A 23,667-nucleotide genomic window follows, 5' to 3' on the forward strand; every position below is an offset into this window, starting at 1 on the left:
TACCATAGTCTTCCAAGACTGAAGGATGCCAATGATGAGTGAGATAGAACATGGAACAAATATGTTGTTAATAAGAGTCAGCTCTCATTACCATGTATCATAACACAGCTACCCCTGCTAACTGGGTAAAGAGGCACTTTTTCAAGTGGTGCCCCTCTTATATTTAGCAGGGAGAGAATAACCATCCCGCTTCACCCCAGCACAGTGTCTCTAACCAAAAGTGGTCTCCAACCACTTTTTATTTATTTAATTAAATTTATTTTTGTCATTGAGGAGGCTACAAAATCTTCTTTGACCCCAGATAGCAGATAGATGCCTTAGCTATGCCACTGGCAGGGAGGAGGCTGCAGAGCAAGTGGGTGGCAAGCTACTAGAGGGAGGAGACAGGTTTTCCCCCGATTTTCACTTTGGGCATGACGTCACTTCCAGTTGTGATGTCACTTCCAGGGCATCATTTTGAGCTTGGCACCGGCTACACAATCATTACCTATGTCACTGGGTGTATCTACTCAGAAATAAGCCCTACCTACTGTGTTCAATAGGGCCTGCTTCCAGATAAGTGTGAATAGGTTTGCAGCCTAGCATAGGATTTATATATCTAAAATAGAGTCCATCTTGAATTGCATCAACTATCAACACAGCTTTTGAGCTATGCAAAGCACCTCGATGCTGAATGAAAAAGGAGTTCATCCTCTGCTACACAGAAAACCAACGAAAAATATGAAAATTAATCATTTAATGACTTGCTTTCAGAATGCTTCCTACATGCATAATTAAATAGTGACCTTTGATAAATTACTGCTTGTTATAATGACTCCAAAGATCTCAATGTTCCTTAAAATAACAAGATGCAACAAGCTTCACTTTTTGGAAGTGTTCTACAGCTTTCCTATTATAAGGGCAGAAATTGCATTTTAAAGGTTACCTCTGCAGCCTGGCACCACTGAGACAGGCTCCAGACAGGCATCATGTATGTGCTGCCCAACTAACTGAGGGTGCCTTTTGTGCCAATTAAGAAGGTTTGGAAATCTCTATCTCAGTGATGAGTCTCTTAAAAGCTGCATGACTGCAAGCAGAACATAGGGAAGCAATCTTAGAGCAGCACCTGTGCTCCAGAGCAGGGGTGCCCAAACCCCGGCCCTGGGGCCACTTGTGGCCCTCGAGGACTCCCAATGCGGCCCTCAGAGAGCCCCCAGTCTCCAATGAGCCTCTCCAGATATTTGTTGGAGCCCACACTGGCCCGATGCAACTACTTTAAGCGTGAGGGCAACTGTTTGACCTCTCACGTAAGCTGTGGGATGAGGGCTCCCTCCACTGCTTGCTGTTTCATGTCTGTGACGCAGCAGTGGCAGTGAAGGAAAGGCCGGCCTTGCTTTGTGCAAGGCCTTTTATAGGCCTTGAGCTATCGCAAGACCTTCATTCATTCATATAAGTTCATCTTTAATATATTCATTTATGTAAAGTTATGTAAATTTATTCAACTTTTAAATGTAAATTAATTCTTTTTTCCCCCCGGCCCCCGACACAGTGTCAGAGAGATGATGTGGCCCTCCTGCCAAAAACTTTGGACACCCCTGCTCCAGAGAGTAACAACCAGGGTGATACATCTCAGAAACGGAGATCTTTATTATGCTCTCCCTGACATGACAGGCTGTACTTTTCCATAATAATTTTTTCTGAGTTCATTCAAGGTGAGACAGAGCCAGGTGGCAAGGTTCAAATACAAACACACATAAGGTTCATGACGTAGCCCAAAGTGGAAAGACACACCAGGACCTTTACAAAGAGTTGGCTGGCAGATCAGGGAGAAAGTGGGCACAGCTCCATCTCAGCAAAGCACTGGAAAACATGCTTCAGCCTGCACCGAGAGCCAGAGTAGCGTGGTGGCTCAGACACCGAGCCAAGGAGTCCCCAGCTCCAGTCCTTCACTACAGGGCCTAAGACAAGCAGCTAGCCAGATCCCCTGTCTGTAACATGGGGATAATAACCCCGATCTATCTTAAAGAAAAGCTGTAAGGATTACAGAGAGAATCTGCAGTGCATGCTTCAAGTTTTCAAACTGCAGGACATAAATGCTAAGGGCTGCAATTATGAAACTCTGTCCAGAAAAGGAAGGAGAAATTCTCCAGGCATTCCTGGGTTTCATCATAACACGGCCAGAAAAGGAATGCAGCAGGGGTGGAAGAGAAGCACCATTTCTTACACATGCCCCTTGAAAGTGTGTCTATACATAGAGTGAGGTCAAGACAGTAGGACACAACTGACATTCACTGACCGTTGGGCCAGGTGTCAGATAGCACAGCTACGCCACTGACGTACATTTCAAGTGCATGTCAAGTACTTTGAACATTATCTTAATAAATCAGCACAGTGAGAAAATTACAGCAGGCAGAACAGACTCCGATTTTAAGGCTGGGGGCACCAATATTTTGCTTTAAAAAAAGGGAGACTAGAGGGAATTTCATTATGGGCCCTTCTACAGGGTTCTATAACTTGAAATATTATACGGCAAATGAGTGATGCAACTTGGGACTTGCCAAAGGCCACAGTGAGTCTGTGGTAGAGATGGAATTTGGAACTTATAAAGTAGGTTAGTAATCTCACACATTGCAGCTAGTATGGGTTGAGCCTAAGAAGCAGTAGTAAACCTAAGATTTATCTAGTGCATTCATAGCTGAGCAAGATTTCAACCAGATACATCCCAAAGCACAGCTGCTACAACACACCTACTCTTGTGTTACTACTCCTTGAAGCACATGTAATTTCTGGAACAATTGTCCTCTTCATTCTGGCAAAGGTCGCATAAGAGCGGATTTTACCCAGATTTTCAATGAGGCACAAACTATATTGAGAAACTGGGGGTACATAAGAACATGAGAACAGCCCCGCTGGATCAGGCCACAGGCCCATCTAGTCCAGCTTCCTGTATCTCACAGCGGCCCACCAAATGCCCCAGGGAGCACACCAGATAACAAGAGACCTGCAAGGCTTCCTGGGAATTGTAGTTAAGAACATAAGAACAGCCCCACTGGATCAGGCCATAGGCCCATCTAGTCCAGCTTCCTGTATCTCACAACAGCCCACCAAATGCCCCAGGGAGCACACCAGATAACAAGAGACCTCATCCTGGTGCCCTCCCTTGCATCTGGCCTTCTGACATTGCCCATTTCTAAAATCAGGAGGTTGCGCATACACATCATGGCTTGTACGCCGTAATGGATTCTTCCTCCAGAAACTTGTTCAATCCCCTTTTAAAGGCGCCCGGGCCAGATGCCGTCACCACATCCTGTGGCAAGGAGTTCCACAGACCAACCAAACGCTGAGTAAAGAAATATTTTCTTTTGTCTGTTCTAACTCTCCCAACACTCAATTTTAGCGGATGTCCCCTGGTTCTGGTGTTATGTGAGAGTGTAAAGAGCATCTCCCTATCCGCTCCGTCCATCCCCTGCATAAATGCATATAATATGGTGCATTTGGAAGGCTTTGGTTCAAATCCCAACCCAAGCACAAGTACACAGTGTGCTTATTAAAAGAGACAATTATTTCTCGATCTATTCATCCAACTTTCTGCCCAATGACATCATAGGAAAAGTATAAGAATTTGTTACATATGATGCTTTGAAAGCAAATACAATCAATGAATAAAGCTCAAACACAACAAGGACTCGTGCTGTCATAGCGGTCCCCGACCTCTAAGTCAGTGGTGCTAAATAAGTCCGCCTGTACTACAGTGACCAATCACACTGAATATATCCCACCAGGCTTTGTAACATGCCTTCCAGTTGTTCAGTGGAAACCATTTTTGCAATCCCCAGTTCTTGTTAGCAACCTTCAGTCTCGAAAGACTCTGGTATCGTGCACTGAAAGGTGGTTCTGGAACAGCGTCTAGTGTGGCTGAAAAGGCCGATTCAGGAGTGACAATCCCTTCCACACTGGGAGCAAGTGCAGTCTGTCCCTGGTCTGCCTACCTGGCTGTGGGCCTTCCTTCCTTGCCTCTTTGCCTCAGACTGTTGGCCAAGTGTCTCTTCAAACTGGGAAAGGCCATGCTGCACAGCCTGCCCCCAAGCGGGCCGCTCAGAGGCCAGGGTTTCCCACCTGCTGAGGTCCACTCATAAGGCCTTCAGATCCCTCTTGCAGATGTCCTTGTATCGCAGCTGTGGTCGACCTGTAGGGCGCTTTCCTTGCACGAGTTCTCCATAGAGGAGATCCTTTGGGATCCGGCCATCACAATCCCCAGTAGGCAGTACAAATAGGAGGTTTACCAAGCCCCCTGATTGGCTACCATACGCTTCTGTTGGGCTGCATTTGGCTTGGTGGGTCACAAGTTGTGCTGGCATAAAAAGCATAGTAAATAATGCTGCTAACTGAAAGTAACTAACATCTTTTCAGATGCCAGAGACATCAGCCAATCCCCTGACTTCTGAATACCACAGAACAAAAACACACAAGGTCAAGATGACAGAAGATAATTAACATCACCACTTTGCAGCAACTTCCTGGAATCAGTATTCTGAACTCCCACATCATTTCACTAAGGCTGCAATCCTAACCTCACTTTCCTGGGAGTAAGTCCCACTGAACACAGTAGGACTTACTTCTGAGTAGATCTGGTCAGGATTGTGCCCTAAAGATAAGCAGATAGATTGCTTTACCTAAAATCAAAAGGAGGGATTGTAACCTACTTTCTATCAATGGGGGGGGGGGGGGAGGAGATTATCCAGTAGGTCAGAAACCTGGACATACATATTAATTACATTGCCTCTGTGCAAACGTAGTGCTTAGCCATGGGTAGTATTAACTATGGTTTGTTATCTTAACCCTGACTGATATCTCAAATACATAGGAAACCCATGGTTTAATTTGCTGAGCTAAGCTCCGGATAGCATATACAGTGTACAGAGATACCACAGAGACCAGCTGGATGCCTTGCAAGCAGAGAGGGTGCTTTTAACCATGGTTTGCTCAGGGCAGATGGAACACTTAAGTATTCTTAATACAAACTATGGTTTGCAAACCCACTTCAGATCATGGCTTCCCATTTCCAGCTTGCATCTGATCCTTACCCACAGTTTAGATATTCAGAAATGAGTCTAATTGCCCAATTCTAACCCGCGCTGGCACAGCCAGGCCCTCCCGCCACCTTCTCCCACCCACTTCACCACCCGGTGCAAATTCACCCTGCCAGCTGGTGCAGGGTTTGGATCCAGCTCTGCTGTGCCAACGTGGGCATCCGCACCAGCCCAGCCAACTCTCGAGTTGGCACAAACTTTACAACACATTTACGAGACTCGGGAGCCAGTGCGGGGAAGGGGCCTACGCTGGCTCAACACAGAGATTGAATTGCACCCTTAATCATAGTAAAACATTTAAGGCTCACAGAGGGCTGAGCAGTTTGGCCAGGTTTTCAAATCCAAAAATGGATTAGCTAGTATCACTTGCTCACAGTCCATTCCAAGTGCTTAAATCATTATTCATCTTCAACGTCTAATTTTACTGCGCATTCCCCCAAGGCAAGCACTGTCCAGCACCAAACACAGACAGCCAGACGCAGCCTTCCAGAAAGCAGGAGTTTGAGGCATGCTAGCTTTCTGCATAATCAGATTATGCTGAATCTACTTTCCAGGGAAAGCTGTATTTTGAATCAGAAACGTTAAAAGCTGCACATTAACCTAAGGCCTCGGATGACACGGCTACTGCTGAGACAGTAGCGATGGCTACGTTACACACACCGCTCACAGAGCACAGCAATCCACAGATTATTTTCAGGAGCTGAGTCAGAGCCACATTAGTGGTCATTCCTTTTTAAAAATGAAACCAAAGCCATATGTAAGGCATTTCAGTTCAATCTCTCAAACTGCCTCTGCAAACAGGATCAGATATCCTGCGATAACAATCCCTCACTCAGAAACGACTGGGATGCTACAAGTGGTGACGAACCGGCAACACAATGTTACAAGAAGTGCCGAAAATGAAACCATGAGTGTTCAGCTTTTTTAGAAAAATTGCACTTCCATTGTAACGTGCAAAGCGGAGAGTTGCACATCACCTTCTTGGGTGGATATTTTAGCTACTCCTCTGCTGTGGACAGCATGATACACTTCTCATGGTCTGTCTGGGGCTGCCCTTGAAGACTGTACAGGAATTTCAGATAGTTCCAAAGCACGATCATCCACAATGAAAGGGGCTAGGCAGAGAGCCCAGATTGCACCTATTGGCCTATTTGCACTGGTTCCCTTCTGGATTCAGTTCAAGGTGCTGGTGATTACCTTTATGGCCCTGCACTGTCTGGGGCTTTGCATACGATAGGGATCACATTGGTGCCTCCCTGTGGACTGAAGCCCACACAGACGGGATCCTCATCCATAGGAGGTCCAGTTGGCAAGGACCCAAAACTCGGGCAGCTCAGCTGTGGCATCAAAGCTATGAAAAAAAGACAAAAACACACACTCTCTCCCCCTCCCCACCCCTACAGGCTGTTCCATCATACTGTTCTAGGGAGTTCATTGCAACATTCTTATTACACTGGGCTTTGAACAAATAGTTTCTGCATCTAATTATTTTTCTAATTATTTTTAGTCTGTCCCCAAGTGTTTGTATGTTCCATGATTTTCAATGTGCATTACTCTGCATAGCTTGTGTTTAATTAAAAAATTACTGTATATAAATAATTGCTGAATCAATAAAAGCATCTCCCCCACCCCCGAGTAACTGGCATTAAATCCAGTGAGGTTTCCTTAAAGTGGCCACCTAAAAACGGTCTTTTCTTAAAGACCTTTTTGAGAGTGGTCTTGCACTTTTCAAGAGGAGAAACTGAAGCATCTTGATTTTCCTGTCCCCAGATTGGTATGTCTCACTGGAAACAGGGTGATGAAAATACATCTATCTAGTCTCTTGATCAGGCAGAAGCAAAATGATCATTCAGACTATTCTTCTATAGCCACAATAACTTGGGGAGCTCATTTTTGCTTGAATATTTTACTTTCTCTCTTGCAGAGGAAAACAATTTTATACAAATATTTATTCTTATAATCCTAAACAACTGCTAACTGTTATTTGGTCTAATAATCCAATGGGTCATCTTATGTTCTTATGACTTAATTTTAATGTTTTTTTGCTAATGTAACCTATGGCTCAGAGCAATGAAAACTAAAAGTACAAGCCTCTCTGGCCAAAGACCACAACACTTCAACAAAGAACTAGGCAAACAGATGGTACAACATAAATATTGAGACAGTAAAAGAGCTGGAGTGTTTCACAATGACACTGCATGGTAACACTATAAGCTGTTTTCTTGATAGAACCACTGTTGAAATACTGTGTTACGGAAGCATCCAATAAAAAAAAATACCTTAAACTTGGATCGTCAAAGGTTTGGATCACTATGATGTGATCCAGAAGCTACGGTCTTTGAAAAACTGGACGGATTTCAGCAGAGTCGTAACTATAACTCAGATTTTTAGCACTTGCTAAATCAGCTCTGGCTGAAGCCAGTCTTAGAGCAAATCAGTCTTACACAAGCGTCATGCATACCAACATCCCATTGCCCCTTAATCTTATGAACTGCAACAGCCCCTGCAAGGCTATTCCTGGAATTCTTAAGAAACAGGACAGTTGTGTTAAAATCTTCCAGATGGCACAGTGACAGAGATGAGAGGTGCCTTTCATGAACCATGGTCACTGGGAAGATGACTTCTGGGCTGAAAAAGTACCTGGTTACTTAAAAAATGGTTGGCAACCTTCAGTCTCGAAAGACTATGGTAGAAGCCTACAGCACCCGGTATTCCCAGGCAGTCTCCCATCCAAGTACTAACCAGGCCTGACCCTGCTTAGCTTCCAAGATCAGACGAGATTTTACTTGGGCTTCTAAAAACCTTATGTTGGCATCTAGAAATTGAAGCATTTAGGAAGCCTTGGCTAAATAAGGCTATAAAAACAGTATTGTTGGGTCAGACCACCTACGTCCATCTGATCCAACATTTTAATTTGAATGGCAGCCCAGCAGATGCCTCTGGAAGCTCTTAAGCAGGACGGAAAGATAATGGCTTTCTCCTGTTTGTCCCCAGCACCAAGACAGACTCCTTCCATATGTAGAAGTTTCAGTGAGTTAGTAGGGCTAATAGTCATTGATGGGCCTGTCATCCATGAATTTAGATAAGATGCTGGCTCCTATGCATTTGCAATTTTTTTCCATATTGTGCCACTGTGGGATTTTCTACTTGGCAAGAAAGACAGAGCCAATTAAACCAAGTTTGTGGTCAAGAAAGCCTCACTTGGCATATGCGCCTCTGGAGCTCAGGCTAGGCCTAAAAGACAAGCAATCAGAAGTGAAATGTTCCCACTTGCCCTTCATATCAGCTGTCATGCTGCAATATTGGAGGGGAGACCAATTGTCAGAAAAAAAGAAGGTAAGTTCTCACATGCGTACTGACCAGAGCGTCAAGGGACGACTCACATGTGTGAATTAATCATCACAAATAACCATCAGTAACAGAATCTTCATAAACCCACAGTAGGTAGGTTGGCAACCTTCAGTCTCGAAAGACTATGGTATAAGCCTACAGCACCCGGTATTCCCAGGCAGTCTCCCATCCAAGTACTAACCAGGCCTGACCCTGCTTAGCTTCTGAGATCAGACAAGATCAGGCATGTCCAGGGTAAGTGCTTTTGCACTCACAGTGGCAACCCACAGTGGCAACTAGAATACAAGCTTCTTTCTGTGCAGCCCATTGACACATTCAGCTACAAGTCAGCAAGCACTAAGGACTCAAGGCATCAGTGTGAACCAACCCAGAGACAACAACTGCCGCTAAACCAACATGAGGCTCCTGGCACCAGAGCAAATACCTAGTTACCATTATCATATGGTTTGATTTTAAAGCCAGCAACAAATGGCCCAATCCTTCCCTCATTCCCCAGTGGCAGCAAGGCTCCCCTTACTGCTGCGCCCTCCTGCCCCTGCCAACGAGTGAAATGCTGCTTGCCAGAGAAGGTAGGATGACGGAGGAGGCAGGAGGGGGGAATGGAGGGGGCAAAACCAGGTGGGGAAGGAGGTGTGACGGGGTGGGGTGCCTGCGGGAGTGGAAGACTTTGTCGCGGGCGGCCTGCAATGGATCTTATGCCTTCTGGCAGCAGACTTTCATCATGGATGGGAACCTATGCGCCCTCCCCTCCTTTTCATCCTTACTGCTTGTAACGAACATCCTTACTGCCTGTTCATTGGAGAAGACAGCCAAATGAAGAAGATGACATTATCCCTTAGAAGCCAGGCTCCCCGGTGAGATCATGATGACAGCAAATAAACACCAACTTTGCCAAAGAGAAAACTGCCCCTTGATCATCAGTCCGCTTTACAGTCAAAAATCAGAAATGGAAACATAGAGAGCAAATAATATGATTTTAGAAGCTCCCCCAACAACCTAAGAATCCAAATTTCTCCAAAGAGGAGACATTCAAACACACCTCTGCACCTGAAGGCCAGGAATGCACAAAAATGATGAAAGCACGATCAACAGAAAAAGGGAGCTTGGGACTCTCTGCCATCTCAGTCCCGTCATTGCAAAAATATCCCAAAAACCCAAAATGTTGCAACTGAAATCAAGACTGAAGGCAGCAGAAAGCAAAACACACATCCTTTAATTCCATGTGTAGGATTTGAGTTCTCTTTTCAAGAAATCTCAACATTTTGCATCACTTAATGTTTTCAAGCCCACGCTTGTCCAATCATGACCTGGATCAAAGGCATTGTGACATTTGAGAAACACTATATAGTACCATTACTCACTGAGTGGCTTGAGGATGCTACTGCTTGTCTCATCAGCATTTTCACCATCAGATTTGTCCGAGTAGTTCTCGGAAATTTTCTCCTTCTCTTTCTTTTCCTTGGGCCTTCTTCTGTGGCGTCTCCTCCTCCGGTAACTCTTAGGCACATGAACCCCAATGTAGACTGTATGATGACCTGGAGAACACAAATATATTGCAAGTTTCAAATAAACGTGCAGATTGTATCAGGTGAGATTTGCATATCCTCATCATGTAATTTATATTTTGCATATCACTTTTAGGTATACAGGAGATGTCGAAATGTGATAAATAACTAGATATTCCACTCAATGAAGGGCTATGACTTCAAATGGCAGCTTCATGTCAAGTTCTTAACTTTTATGCAGAATTACCCATTTTGTTTTCTAGTTTCCCTGCTTCTACCAACCAATGGTGTGGAATGAGGGGGGCAAAATGTGATGACACCATACTACAGTTAAGTCTGCCTGTTTACCTTCCAAGAAGGAATGTCACCATCTACATATGGTGACTCCCGATCCCTTCCCTCTCAGGCCACCACGGCTGACAGCACTCAGATGCTAAGGTGCTAAGTAGTCCAAGAAAATCAGCAATGTCACCTGCTAAGATGACCAGGGTACTTCCTGCCCAAAACCAGGTTGAAAGCAAAACTGGAATGGGACTAGTAATCAGTTTTGAAAGGCCTGGAGCTGTGACATCACCCAACGCTCTAGCATCTTACCCAAACTAGAAATGTTAGCAATTGAATGGTAATTAATTGAATCAGAGAGATCCCAAGATGGTTTCTTGATTGAGGGGTATATAACTGTGCCCTCTGTTACTGACAATAGACAATAGACAGCCTTCTCATAAATAGACACTGATCGCTTCTCCCATCCAAACAAAGAGGTCCTGGCCTAGATGAGTTGGACTGCAATCCTATGCATACTTTCCTGGGAGTAAACCCCACTGAAAACTGTGGAACTTACTTCTAAATAAAAGTGCACAGGCTTGCCCTGTAAATTAGGTAGGTTGGGTGAGTCTCAAGTGCACAGGTCGCTGGTCGTACAGCTCCAAGACAACAGCCTGGACCCTGAGGTTGACCACAAGTTGAAAGGCATCTATCAAAACTAGACAAGGAGTCCTACCAGTTTTCAGAGCAAACACTGAAAGGATGCAGGTGATTTTATCTATGTGTTTACAGCAGGCTTCCAAGGATATTTTTTGCCTTCACATTTCAAGTCTCTCTGAAACCATGAGGATTAAAACCATTTTTTGTAAATGGAACTCAACTGTCAAGAGTTTAAAAGACTCAATTACTCCACAAGATAGTTTTACTGTTAATGAAGAATAGAAAGGCTGTCATTTAAAACAAAAAACAAAAAACTTTCAGTGATGTTCTAGCCAACAAATAAGTTAAATGCTTCATAAGAACATAAGAACAGCCCCACTGGATCAGGCCAGAGGCCCATCTAGTCCAGCTTCCTGTATCTCACAGCGGCCCACCAAATGCCCCAGGGAGCACACCAGATAACAAGAGACCTCATCCTGGTGCCCTCCCCTACATCTGGCATTCTGACTTAACCCATTTCTAAAATCAGGAGGTTGTGCATACACATCATGGCTTGTACCCCATAATGGATTTTTCCTCCAGAAACTCGTCCAATCCCCTTTTAAAGGCGTCTAGGCTAGACGCCAGCACCACATCCTGTGGCAAGGAGTTCCACAGACCGACCACACGCTGAGTAAAGAAATATTTTCTTTTGTCTGTCCTAACCCGCCCAACACTCAATTTTAGTGGATGTCCCCTGGTTCTGGTATTATGTGAGAGTGTAAAGAGCATCTCCCTATCCACTCTGTCCATTCCCTGCATAATTTTGTATGTCTCAATCATGTCCCCCCTCAAGGGACATGATTGAGGCAAAACACCTTAAGAAAGGGGTGAGAACTTCTCCTGGTGACACATTTCATTTTAAAGGTGAACCCATTGCCCTGAATTTCATATAGATTATGAATAAGTTCCTTTGATATGATCAAGTAAATGTGATTGTACCTGTTCTTTTCTCAAGGCTTTAGGGTGGAGAGCTGCGGATAAACATAAAATATACTGCCACAGATGCATGTTTATTTGAAGGCGTGATTCCCATAAACCCAAGAACAAATCTACTATCTCTTCCTGCCATCAGCTGCTGTCCTTCAAACTGAAACTTCTGTAGTTTCTGTTTCTAGCCACAGTCATGTTGCAAATATTTAGTAGATTACAAGAAAACATCAATCATGCATGCCAGCCCACACACTCCTGAATCTCTATACTGCGTCTAACAGCAGTGTAACCTAAACTGTGTGTTCTCAGAATTTCATTTCAAAAGCACGCATAGCATGGAGGCAAAGGGCCCAATCCTCTCCAAATTCAGCACCATTGCAGCCATGCCAATGGGACATGTGGTGCATCGTGTAGTGGACAAGCAGTCACAGGGGCCTCCTCAAGATAAGGGAACATTTGTTCCCTTGTCTCAGGGCTGCGTTGCGGCTGCACTGGTGCTGGAAGGTTGGGTAGGACACGGTCCAAAGAGAGACTGTGCTGCAAAACCAAAAGTTCCCAGCTCAAGCTTGGCTGTTGCAACAAACTCACTCCTAGATGGTCTTAAGCAAGCCTCTCTTTCTCCCCCTCCCCCCATCAACATATAGATGCAATATGATAAGAATATTGACCTGCCTTACAGGGATGGTGGAAGGATTACTGAGATAATACTGATAAAAAGCTCAAGAAGTACTATGTAATTATGAATGCCTATTCAATCCTGGTTTTTGTTAGACAGTCTCCAAGGGTTCGAGGCTACTACTTCTTTTCTTTCTTGGAACATACCTACTGCTTGATGAAAAAAAATTGATACATTTATTTTAAAAGTGATCCCTTTGCTAAACAGCTAAAAAAAAATCTCTACATTAAGCACTGATCTTTGGTTCAGACAAGATGTCACTGCAATGCCTTTGAAAAGTGGTTTTCAGCCATTGTTCCGCAACACATTGGTGTGCCATGAATGGTCTACAGGTGTGCAACAGGAGTTTGGGGAGGTTCATATATTAGTGGGGCCATTGGTTGATACGAGGCCCGGGCTGGCAATGTGATGTGCCTTGCCAACTGTCAAAAAACTGATTTTGGTTCCTTCTCAGTGTGGTTAAAAATTGCCATCTTTGATGTTAGCTATTGTAATGTGACCTAATAACTGGAGGGCTTGAACAGAATCTAATTTTGTTAAATCTCTGAGTTGATGAGATATATAACTGCTGCAAGAATCTTTGCAAAGTTCGGGGGGGGGGCGTGGGTGGTGTATGTGTGTTTGCAGGCCTCCTCCCCTATTTATTAATTCTGTTAAAGCAGAGAAATCACCAAGCAAGAAGGAGTAGAAAGTGGTTTGTCTTGTACAACCCCAGCTAGCACATCCAGACCCAGGAAGAAGAGAAGGAAATAATACCAGCAGATTAAATCGGGTCCTCCTGCAACATTACCAGAAGTGGCAGGAACCCCCGTAGTACCAGCCCTTTGTGCTGGTTAAGAATAGTTTCTGTATAATTGCACCACCTGTTTCAAGTGCACAAGAACAGAATCTACTGCAAGGTACATCTATCCCAGAACTGGCATGGGAGTATATCTAGTGGGACTTAATTCAGAGGCACTAATTTCCATCTCTTTCCTCAGTTGCCCCTGGACAGGACATTTTATCATATGATGCCCCTCTACATACATATGCATACAACATACACACTCTGGAACACAGCATGCAATAAAAGAGATCAATAAAACGATGCATAAAGGCACAATCAAGTGTTTTGGTGGCAGTGAAGGAATGAGGCCTTTCATTCTTCCCTGGTCTTCCTCCCTCCTTCATCTTCTTCCTTCTTTTTCTTTTTTATGAGTGGCACAAGTCCTGAGTGGACGTGCATATCAGGTGGTCTCTTGGGAAGAAACCAGACATTGTTCTCTAAACCAAGGCTGCTACCATCACTCAACCATCATGTGGCTGGATTCTCCCATCCACCCAGAGCCTTCAAAACATCTAGTGGAATTTACCTATGTCCCGATATGACAACGTTGTGCATTTTCCCACACTTGCTCTGCATAACTGGCTGCAAATTGTAAAGGCTGGGGAAAAACCAAACATCAGGAAAGAAGACATTCTAGTAGATGTTACAGTAGAGAAGGCAGGAGGTAGATGTGTGGCTGCTGACTTCTGAGGCAGCCACACAGTTAGAGGAATGTCTCCTTCAGGCAGGCAGTAGCGAAACAGTAGAAGGATTTCTAGGTCAGAACCATTACCTGGAAAACTAAGAGGACAGAAAGCCAACCTGATCCCTGGACAAACAACGGACTGCTAAGCCTTGATAGAGGCACACACAGTAGTGCCCTACATCAGCTGGATCTTCCCAAACAGTAATCAAGAATATGCCCACACACTCTGGGCATGGCTTGCAGCTCTACAAAAGACTCAAACGCACAAGTGCTTCACACGCTGCCAAAGTAGGTTAAGCCGTCCTCCTCTTTCCCTAGGGACTTGTGGGAAAGAAACCTTGCTGGGCTGGTTCAGATGATACAAGATGGTATCATTCAAACAAGCCCGCAGACTTCTAAATCGTGGTCGCTGGCAATTTAGGCCAGCTGTATGCTGATGGAGGATCTGAACAAATGACACTCCACTTCTCGGGAAGGCCCTGCTTGAGAAACCAGGAATTATTTCTATCCTTCCTACTCTCAAGCCACATGCTTTCTACCATGTTGTTCTCTAAACCAGGCCTGAAACGTTCACCACTCTTAAGCGTACCTCTACTTACACCTGCTTCTTCAGTCCAACCTTGCTTCACCTCTGTTTGCAGAGAAATACATGGTAGTCCAGTGTGACCGATGCAGCCCTCAAAGAGGGAACAAAGTGCACAGGCCATGAACCTGACATTCTCACATCCCCTTGGATCTCCCTTTCGACAGAACTGGGGAGTTTTCACTGCCACCAGAAAGGGAATTAACCCCCCAAACTGGGGCAAACTTGAGGTGTCCTTTTTACTCACCTCCTGTCTGGGTGAGCCCAACTTGGATTACCTCTGCATTGAAGCCAATGAGGTGCATGCCAGGAAGCCAACTGATCAGATTAACCCTAAACCTTCAGCACCCACACTTTGCCCTGGATAGTGCTATCCTTGAGCAGCTGTCAAAGGCAAGGGGAGATGGTTTTTGGCTCAGGACAAGAAAAATGGCAATGCACTTTATTAAAAAGAGTAAGTCGGAAAGGAGATCAAAGAGAGAAAACAAATTTTTGTCATTAGACAAAATAGGTCTTAGAGTCAGACTCAAAAAGAAAAACACATCGCAAAGCAGCTGCCTAGACAATGAACCCCATCTAGAAAAACACTTGCTTCAGTGCAGTTTCTTCACTCACCTCCAAGAGTAGCTGGAGGGACAACCAGGTATATGGGCAGCTTGAAAGTATACGTAAATTCAAACAAGCCATCTCCTTAGATGGGTTTCCAATGGCTCAAGAGCTGGCTGGTGGCTCAATGTGGGACTCTTCAGGTTAGACTCCTGGATCTCCCCTTGCACAAAGGCAGGTGGTTGGGTTTAACCCATGGTTAAGTGGGTGCCAAATTCAGTGGAAAGCCTTGGAGCTTGGAGGGCAGGAATACTGTACTGTACATTCTCTGAAGTTAATTCTATCCCAAACTTTCTAAAGGGGGGGAGGGTGGTTTCTGAGTTTCTGAACTGAAATTTCAATGGAGAACTGGCCTTATTATCTTCAACCTTGACCCCCTCCTTCCCCCTTAAAAATATCATCGGTCCCCACTTGCATTACTTATTAGCAACAGCAGAGAAGTAGACCGGTGTTGTCTACTTCAGTGGTTTTCAAACGGCTGAGGTTCTGCAGTAGCTCCTTAGGGGTTGCCAGATAAAGAGGGCAAAGGCAACAGGCAAGCTGCCTGAAAGGCCACTGGTCCCCTGCAACCTAAGTTGCCAGAAAGTGACAATGCACTTTAGAACATGACTCAGCATCTTCTGCAACTCATAAACCCCCTTCTCATGTATGGACCACACATTCTCTACGCTTGGGGGATGGGACTGTATCAGCTGGCTTCAGTAGCAATGCTAAGCGGGAGTGGGGGGTACATAAGAACATAAGAACAGCCCCACTGGGTCAGGCCATAGGCCCATTAGTCCAGCTTCCTGTATCTCACAGCGGCCCACCAAATGCCCCAGGGAGCACACCAGATAACAAGAGACCTGCAAGGCTTCCTGGGAATTGTAGTTAAGAACATAAGAACAGCCCCACTGGATCAGGCCATAGGCCCATCTAGTCCAGCTTCCTGTATCTCACAGTGGCCCACCAAATGCCCCAGGGAGCACACCAGATGACAAGAGACCTGCAAGGCCTCCTGGGAATTGTAGTTAAGAACATAAGAACAGCCCCACTGGATCAGGCCATAGGCCCATCTAGTCCAGCTTCCTGTATCTCATAGCAGCCCACCAAATGCCCCAGGGAGCACACCAGATACAGGTACCATGCCTTGAGGGTGCCAACCTGCATCCCTGACAGTGGGCACAAAGTGAAAAAGGCAGCCTTCTGAGGTTCGGAGAAGCCTTAGAAAGACACGTCTGGTTTTCAGAAAGGCACTTCCAGGGGGGTTAACATGGGGGGGGGTGTTAAATTTGACAACAAGGGTGTTAAAAAATTTTGCCCCTGGGAGCCAGATGGATTAGCTACGCCACTGGCTGGCTTTGTCCCATAACCAGGAATATTCTTGGCTATGCCCTCGTCTCTTGGGCGAACCATCCAACCCACAGACCCGACCTCAGCAGAACCAGCAGCAACACCTCCTAGAGGTGACTTAGCTTGCTGCTGAGTGCCACTATGACAACAGCTACGATATTTATGGCATTGTTCTCATGGGAAAACTCAGCCGTACGAGCAAATTCGAAAAGGTCTCAGACATAAAAGGACATTGAAAAGCTGTGTCAAGTGTTTCCTGCTCAGGCACTAGTGAGAGGAAAGTCCAGAAGTATATCTTGACGTGGTAAACAAATGCCAACAGTTTCCTTCCAGTAAGTCTTTGATAGGGCAGGGTAGGGGAGGGAGGGAGAAGGAAACAGAAGAGCCTCCCTCTTGCTCAAGCTTTAAGCACCAAAAGCAATATTTTCATTTTCTCTCTCAGGGGGAGAGCAGGAAAGTCATGCAGATGGCCTTTGTCTGCAGACACACAACTTTCGTTTCATATTACCAAAATCTGCACTGTGTGCATGTGATCAAAAGATTAAAGAGCTTGTCTAGTTCTGTTGGCAGCATATTAAAGTATTAGGGCTACAGGCTTGCTCTGATGTGTCTCTATTATCAAGCCGACCACAGAATTAAAGCCATTCAAGAGAGCGGTGGCTGCCACTCAGTGGCGTAACTAGAGGGGGGTGCAAAGCACTAAGTTTTGCAAGGAGCCTCACCACAGCTTGTGAGGGGCTCCCTGCAAACTTAACACTTTGACCTCCTCTAGGTACACCACTGCTGCTACTGCAACAGGTACCAGCTTCTCCCAAAAGTGCCTTGCAGATCTGATCCCAAAAACTGCACGGCTGCAATTAGCACCCTCCTGGGCTCACCTTGTGCTTTCTAAACTGATATGTCGACACCATAATGGTGGCGAGTAAGTGGCAAAAATGGTCATGCATGTCCTTTTACAGTGTCATCAAAGTATACGGTACTACTTATTTATTTTACAGTGCAATTCAAGCCCGTGCTCATACCCTACGCAGGTTAGGAGACAGCTGGAGTATAAGGGAATAGGGTAAAGCCCAGCCACCCCTATGGGGCTTCTTGGATCTGCACCAGCTATTTAACTGGTGCAAATCTGAGAGCCTGGTGTAATTCTGGGCCAACCGGGAAGGGGGTTCCTGTCTTTATTCCACACTCCCCCACCCAAAAACACTCCCTCCCTGCCTCTCCCCACCCCGTGCTACCTGTGCCGGCTGGCGCAGTGAGCGAATCTGGCGCCAGCAGGCATGCACATGCTTTGTGCCAGAACTGCCGACATAAGAACATAAGAACAGCCCCACTGGATCAGGCCATAGGCCCATCTAGTCCAGCTTCCTGTATCTCACAGCGGCCCACCAAATGCCCCAGGGAGCACACCAGATAACAAGAGACCTGCAAGGCCTCCTGGGAATTGTAGTTAAGAACATAAGAACAGCCCCACTGGATCAGGCCATAGGCCCATCTAGTCCAGCTTCCTGTATCTCACAGCGGCCCACCAAATGCCCCAGGGAATTTGGGACTCCCAAATAAACTACAAACATGAAACACTCAGAGATGGCACAACAACAAATAAACAACAAAAAGAAGGAAAGAGAGGAAGGGAAAGAGATGGAAATACAGTGGTGTCTCGCAAGACGAAATTAATTCGTTCCGTGAGTCGTTTCGTTTTGCGAAATTTTCGTCTTGCGAAGTGCGATTTAAAACAAACCAAAAAAAAAAAAGGGAAAAAAATTCGTCTTGCGAAGCACAGCCATAGAAAAATTCGTCTTGCGAGTCACCAAAAAATTCACAAAACGCTTTCGTCTTGTGAGTTTTTCGTTGCGCGAGGCATTCGTCTTGCGAGGCATCACTGTACACAAATACCGTTATGTGGGCCAAGACATTGTTCCAGTTAAGAGGAAGGATGAGGAGGTTTAGTCACAGGTCTAATGGGGAAAAGTGGATTTTGAAGAGGGAAGAGTGAGATGAACCACACAAGTAGATTGGGAGGGAGTTGTAGTTCTGGGGGCAGAAAGGAAGGTAAACCAGCTCTTCGAAGAACAACAAGCAACCACCCAGTGGTAAAGTCGGAGAAGTAAAGGTCACCGACTGGGGCTGTTGTATCATCCACTGGCATTTTCCAGGATGGAACAGAAAAGGGAAACTAAAAAACAATTGTGCGCACACTTCAACATCCTTGCTAACACTCTGAAAATCAGAAAGAGACTATCTTCAGAGGAAAGCACTCTCTTGAATACCTTCTGTCTAAAGATTCAAGAGTGACAGGTGGCTGCTCAAGAATTGGGACAGAGAGAATGGCTGGCCGAGTGGCATAGGAATTAGGTTATGCTAGCCACAAATGCAGCCAAGGACATCACAGCAGAACCTAACAAATGGAGAGAAGTTGCCAAGACAGGACCAGAGAGCCCTCAAGTTAAAAACACGAACAGCCAAAAAAGAATTCCGAATGCTGCACTGTACAGGCCAGCCACAGCAAATCTAAGTTCCTTTCTTGCTGCTTTGGATCAGGGCGTAATCAGTGGTGTAACTCAGGGGGTGCAGGGGGTGGGAACTGCACCAGGCAACAAGCTTTAAGGGGGGCAACAAGCTGCGTTTGACACTGGTGGCCGAAATGGTGAAAACCTTGGTGTGTACGAATAATACCATCATGCTATATATCAGGGGTGTCCAAAGTTTTTGGCAGGAGGGCCACATCATCTCTCTGACACTGTGTCAGGGGCCGGGGGGAAAAAGAATTAATTTACATACATAAGTTTACATAAATGAATATATTAAAGATGAACTTATATGAATGAATGAAGGTCTTGCAATAGCTCAAGGCCTATAAAAGGCCTGGCACAAAGCAAGGCTGGCCTTTCCTTTGCTGCCACTACTGCATCACAGACGTGAAACAAGAAGTAGTGGAAGGAACCCTCATCCCACAGCTCACGTAAGAGGTTGAACAGTCACCCTCACACTAAGAGCAGTTGTGTTGGGCCAGTGTGGGCTCCAAAAAATCTCCAGAGGGCCAGAGTCTCATTGGAGACTGTGGGCTCCCTGAGGGCCGCATTGAGAGGCCTCAAGGGCCACAGGTGGCCCCAGGGCCGGGGTTTGGGCACCCCTGCTATATATCATTGGAAAGGTAATTTAATACTGAATGCAATGAAACAAACTATGCTGGAATATCTGTATTCTATCAAAAGTTATGATCAATTATCCAGAAAACTTTTTATTTATTTACTTAATTTGATTGGGGGTGGGGCGTTCGCGCACTACAAGATCTTTGACTCTGGGTAGCAGATGCCTTCGCTATGCCACTACCCCATTTCTCACTTTTTTTAAAAGTCTGGGTGTGACACCACTTCCGGGGCATCATTTTGCATTCGGCTACCATGCTACAGTTTCATTAGCTGCGCCACTGGGCATATATTAGCAAAACCCCTTATTGTGAGTTGCTCCGAATATCTTTAATTAGCTTAGGAAAAAGCTAACTCTTAGGTCAGCCTTATCTGATCAGGTGTTTCTCCTGACAGGACAAAGCTGCACATTCACAACCGCACCTGTTCAAAACAGGCAGTATTTTTATCTGTTTCTTCCTCTCTTGCATCTAAGGGCAGAGCTTGCCACTGAAAACAGCCAGTCTGTCTCTCAGGCTATATGTGCACACAGTCCGACACGGCCCTTTGATTAACTCGGGTGCAATTGCAAGTCAGCTATGCTTATAGCTCCATTTCTCCCTTTAGCAACATATGAACATACTAAAGCTGTCACCAGTCACCCACGGAGGCATAATTTTTTTTGTTTTTAATTACTTATTTTTTAAAAGTATATCTATCCTGCAATGTTTGCCTCCCATCAAAGAGGCATTCAAGGTTCTTGCTGGACTGGCAGCGATTTAGGGGTCTTGTCCAACTCTTCCTGGAGATGCCAGGAACAGGACCTTAGCTACAGGGGGGTGGGGGTGCAGTACATATTGCAGACTCTGCAATGATGCTCAGAATGGCTATGATGGCACGGTGGGGCAGCAGGTTACAAGACATGCTGCGTTTCCCGAGACCTTCTGTATGCTAAGCATCTGCTCTGATTCTGAGCCCCTCCCCTGAAAGAGCTCATAGCACTGTATCCTGAGCCAATATTGTCCAGAGCAGGAAAGTTCTCAGTGAGAGGGGCAACTACTCTGATGGGGGGGCACCTGCAGGCAAATGGGAGGTAAGTAAAAAACATCTTTACTTACCTCTGCATAAGCCCTGCGGCCACCTATGGGTCTCCTCGGATATATCTGTCTCTCAGCTGCTGAGCAGTGCTAAGGTGTTACTGCTGAAAGGGTGGCCCACATGATACTTGGACCCCCATGTCTAGAAATACAGTCAAGATTTGTGTATTTTCTCTTCTATCATTTGCAGCTAATGTGTTCCTAAGCGAGAAAATGTGCTCGTTTCTGGTTATGACCTGTTAATGACATCACTTCCTGCCTAATGACATCACTTCTGGCCCTCAACAGGCATCATAAATGCCATTCAGCCTGCTGTATGAAACAGGTTTGACACCCCTGGTCTAGCAAATGTCTACACACATACTAGGAAGAAAGACAAGTTCCTTAAGGGCAAGAAGAGGGGGGAACATGACATATTAAGTAAGTGACAAGCATGATAGTCTGATAGTGTCTAATCAGGCCTTTGGAACTTAAGTATCTTCCAAAGGTCAGTGTAATCTTTTATTATATAAATGACCTCTGAAGTCTTTAAAGAGATTCACATGTAACAGCACTGCAGCAGACTTTGGCTGCAAGAGGGTCTGATCTCATGCAAAGAAACAGGCAAGCTGTGAGCAGTCTTTCCAATTCACACTGCCAATCTAACCCCAGTGCTCCAAAAACATGCACCACCCCCTCCTAGAATGGAACAGGAACCAGTTCCCATGTCACACATACTGCACTGAATTGTGGCCTGCGCATACTCCACAATACAAAAGTAGCCAGAATGACACAGAAAGAACTGTTCTCATGACCCAATCAGGTACACATTGAAATAAGGCATTCTCTGGAGAGGAGGAGAAACAGCAGGCCCTTGCAGAGCTTCCTGGTAGAGATGGAAATGCCCCAGATGCCACAGCCAGCTTCCTAGCAGAAGACCAGGGGTGGAGTCCAGGAACTCGGGAGATCTTGGTGGCAGCACCTCACCTGAGGAGCACTGACAGTTATCAGTCTGGCTGCCTGCTGGTTTTTAGATGCGAGGTCAGCCATTTTCAACCAGTGTGCCATGGCACATTGGTGTGCTGCAAATGGTCCACTGGTGTGCCATGGGAATTTGGAAGAGAGTCTATTAATAGGGCCACTGGGGGATGCGAGTTCCCCACCAGCAGTGTGGCGTGCCTTGTCAATTGTCAAAAAGCTGATGGTGTGCCATGGAAATGTTAGCACCTTGTTACTGCACCGTGAGATCAAAAGGGCTGGAATTTGCTATGCTAGACGGTAACATTCTGTTCAAGAGGACTTTTTATTCAATCCTGGCTTGCCTTAATTCTGCTTTCCCATACGCAATCCTCTACTGGCTATCCTTAATGATTTTTTTTTTCATACTTACACTTTGTATTTTTGTAACCTGCTTTGATTACATTTTCATGAAAAGCAGGATTTTAATCCTATAAATAAATGCATAAATCTAACACATGGGGGCTGTAATCCTGTTCCACACCCAAAGCACAACACTCCCAGGACCCCAAGAGCAACAGCGCTGTTGAAACTGGACCAAGCTTCAGGAATGACAAAGGATCACCCACCTGACTACCCAAGGCTCATCATCCAATAGGGCTGCTCAGAATGTGGGAGAAGCTGAGATCACTTGCCGTTGATCAGGTCCTGGCTAATTTTCTGACCACCTCTAAAGTAGCCCAGGTAGGCCTTGGCTGTACACCACCTGACTTCAGGAGCTCTCCTGAGAGCTATCGCTTCACCCTTGTGTTCCTGCCTTACATGTGCTTTGGGATCCCTGCCTTGGTTCAGTCTTATTTCTCACTTACTGCTGCCGTGACCTAAGTATTCTGCTGCATGCTTTGACCACAAAGCCAGTTATCCAGCATCGCTCACAGACACGGGCATTATAAACACCCGGTTTACCACACTACTTTCGGCAACCCCATTTCTTTGAATGCAGGAAGAGAAAATTACTAGCCTAGGGTTGATCAATGCCTTGGTTAAATATTGTCCATTGATCACGTATTATCTTACCACGCTCAGATGACCATTGTCCAATATTGAATGAAGCCTGTGTGGGCTGGCTTTTAGTCTCTCAGGGCGTCCTCCCCAAAACCACTTTAGATAGTATCAAGAACATCTTGTAGCACCCTGTCATGGCAATGCTCTGAATTCCCCGTTTTGTTTTTCTGACCTTCTGATATGAACCATGGTTTTGAACAATAATGTAACTCTGTTGTGCCATGGAGTCATCTGATAACAGCGACAGGAACAAGGGCCTATTTCCTTCCATTCCTGAAGAAGTCGAGATCACACATACATCACTCTGAAGCAGGACTAACCCCCCCCCCCCCAAAAAAAAAAGACTTGCAGCTCTCTTCAGGGAGAGAGCTCCTGTCTCCTCCCATCCTGATTTAGGGTCCAATCATATCCAACTTTCCAGTGCCACGTCAGCCATGTCAACAGGGTGCACATTGTACTCCCACTACAGGATGCAGTCGTGGAGGTAAGGGTAAGGGGATGTTCGTTCTCTTACCTTGGGGCTCTATTATGGCTGCAACAGTGCTGGAAAGCTGGACAGGGATTAGACCCTAAACCACATTAAGCCTAGATTCTTCTACTGGTCAGGTGCTATAATTGCAGGCATATCTCTACAGGAACAGGGGGGGTAGGAGGGAGCAAATGCATGCAAGCAATCACCCTGGTGTCACAAGTGCCCAAAATCAGGGTGCCCTCTGAGTCCATTACGTTTTGCAAGGGTCAGGAGGGGGGAGTATCCACGTGATTGGATACAGAGACCTACCATGGAGACCTCACATGCGATGTGGGAGAACAAGGTGGTGAACAGGTCTCTACTGATATACAACAATTACCAGGCCTATAGTGTGTGTGGGGGGGGGAAGAACTCCCCCTCCCAAACACTTATGACATAGCCCC

At 45.6% G+C, this 23,667-nt stretch overlaps 1 protein-coding gene and 1 pseudogene across 1 annotated transcript in view; both read right to left on the reverse strand.

Moving 5' to 3' along the window:
- Positions 1-23,667, reverse strand: part of SLC4A4 (solute carrier family 4 member 4) — a 207,368-nt gene that overhangs the window by 134,857 nt on the left and 48,844 nt on the right. The window contains exon 3 of the mRNA XM_066632671.1: positions 9,782-9,955. Coding sequence (XP_066488768.1) covers positions 9,782-9,955 — 174 coding nt within the window. The remainder of the gene's footprint in view (positions 1-9,781; positions 9,956-23,667) is intronic.
- Positions 8,553-8,669, reverse strand: LOC136656207 (5S ribosomal RNA; annotated as a pseudogene).

This window comes from Tiliqua scincoides, chromosome 6 (assembly GCF_035046505.1).
Source record: "Tiliqua scincoides isolate rTilSci1 chromosome 6, rTilSci1.hap2, whole genome shotgun sequence".
Lineage (NCBI taxonomy): Eukaryota > Metazoa > Chordata > Lepidosauria > Squamata > Scincidae > Tiliqua > Tiliqua scincoides.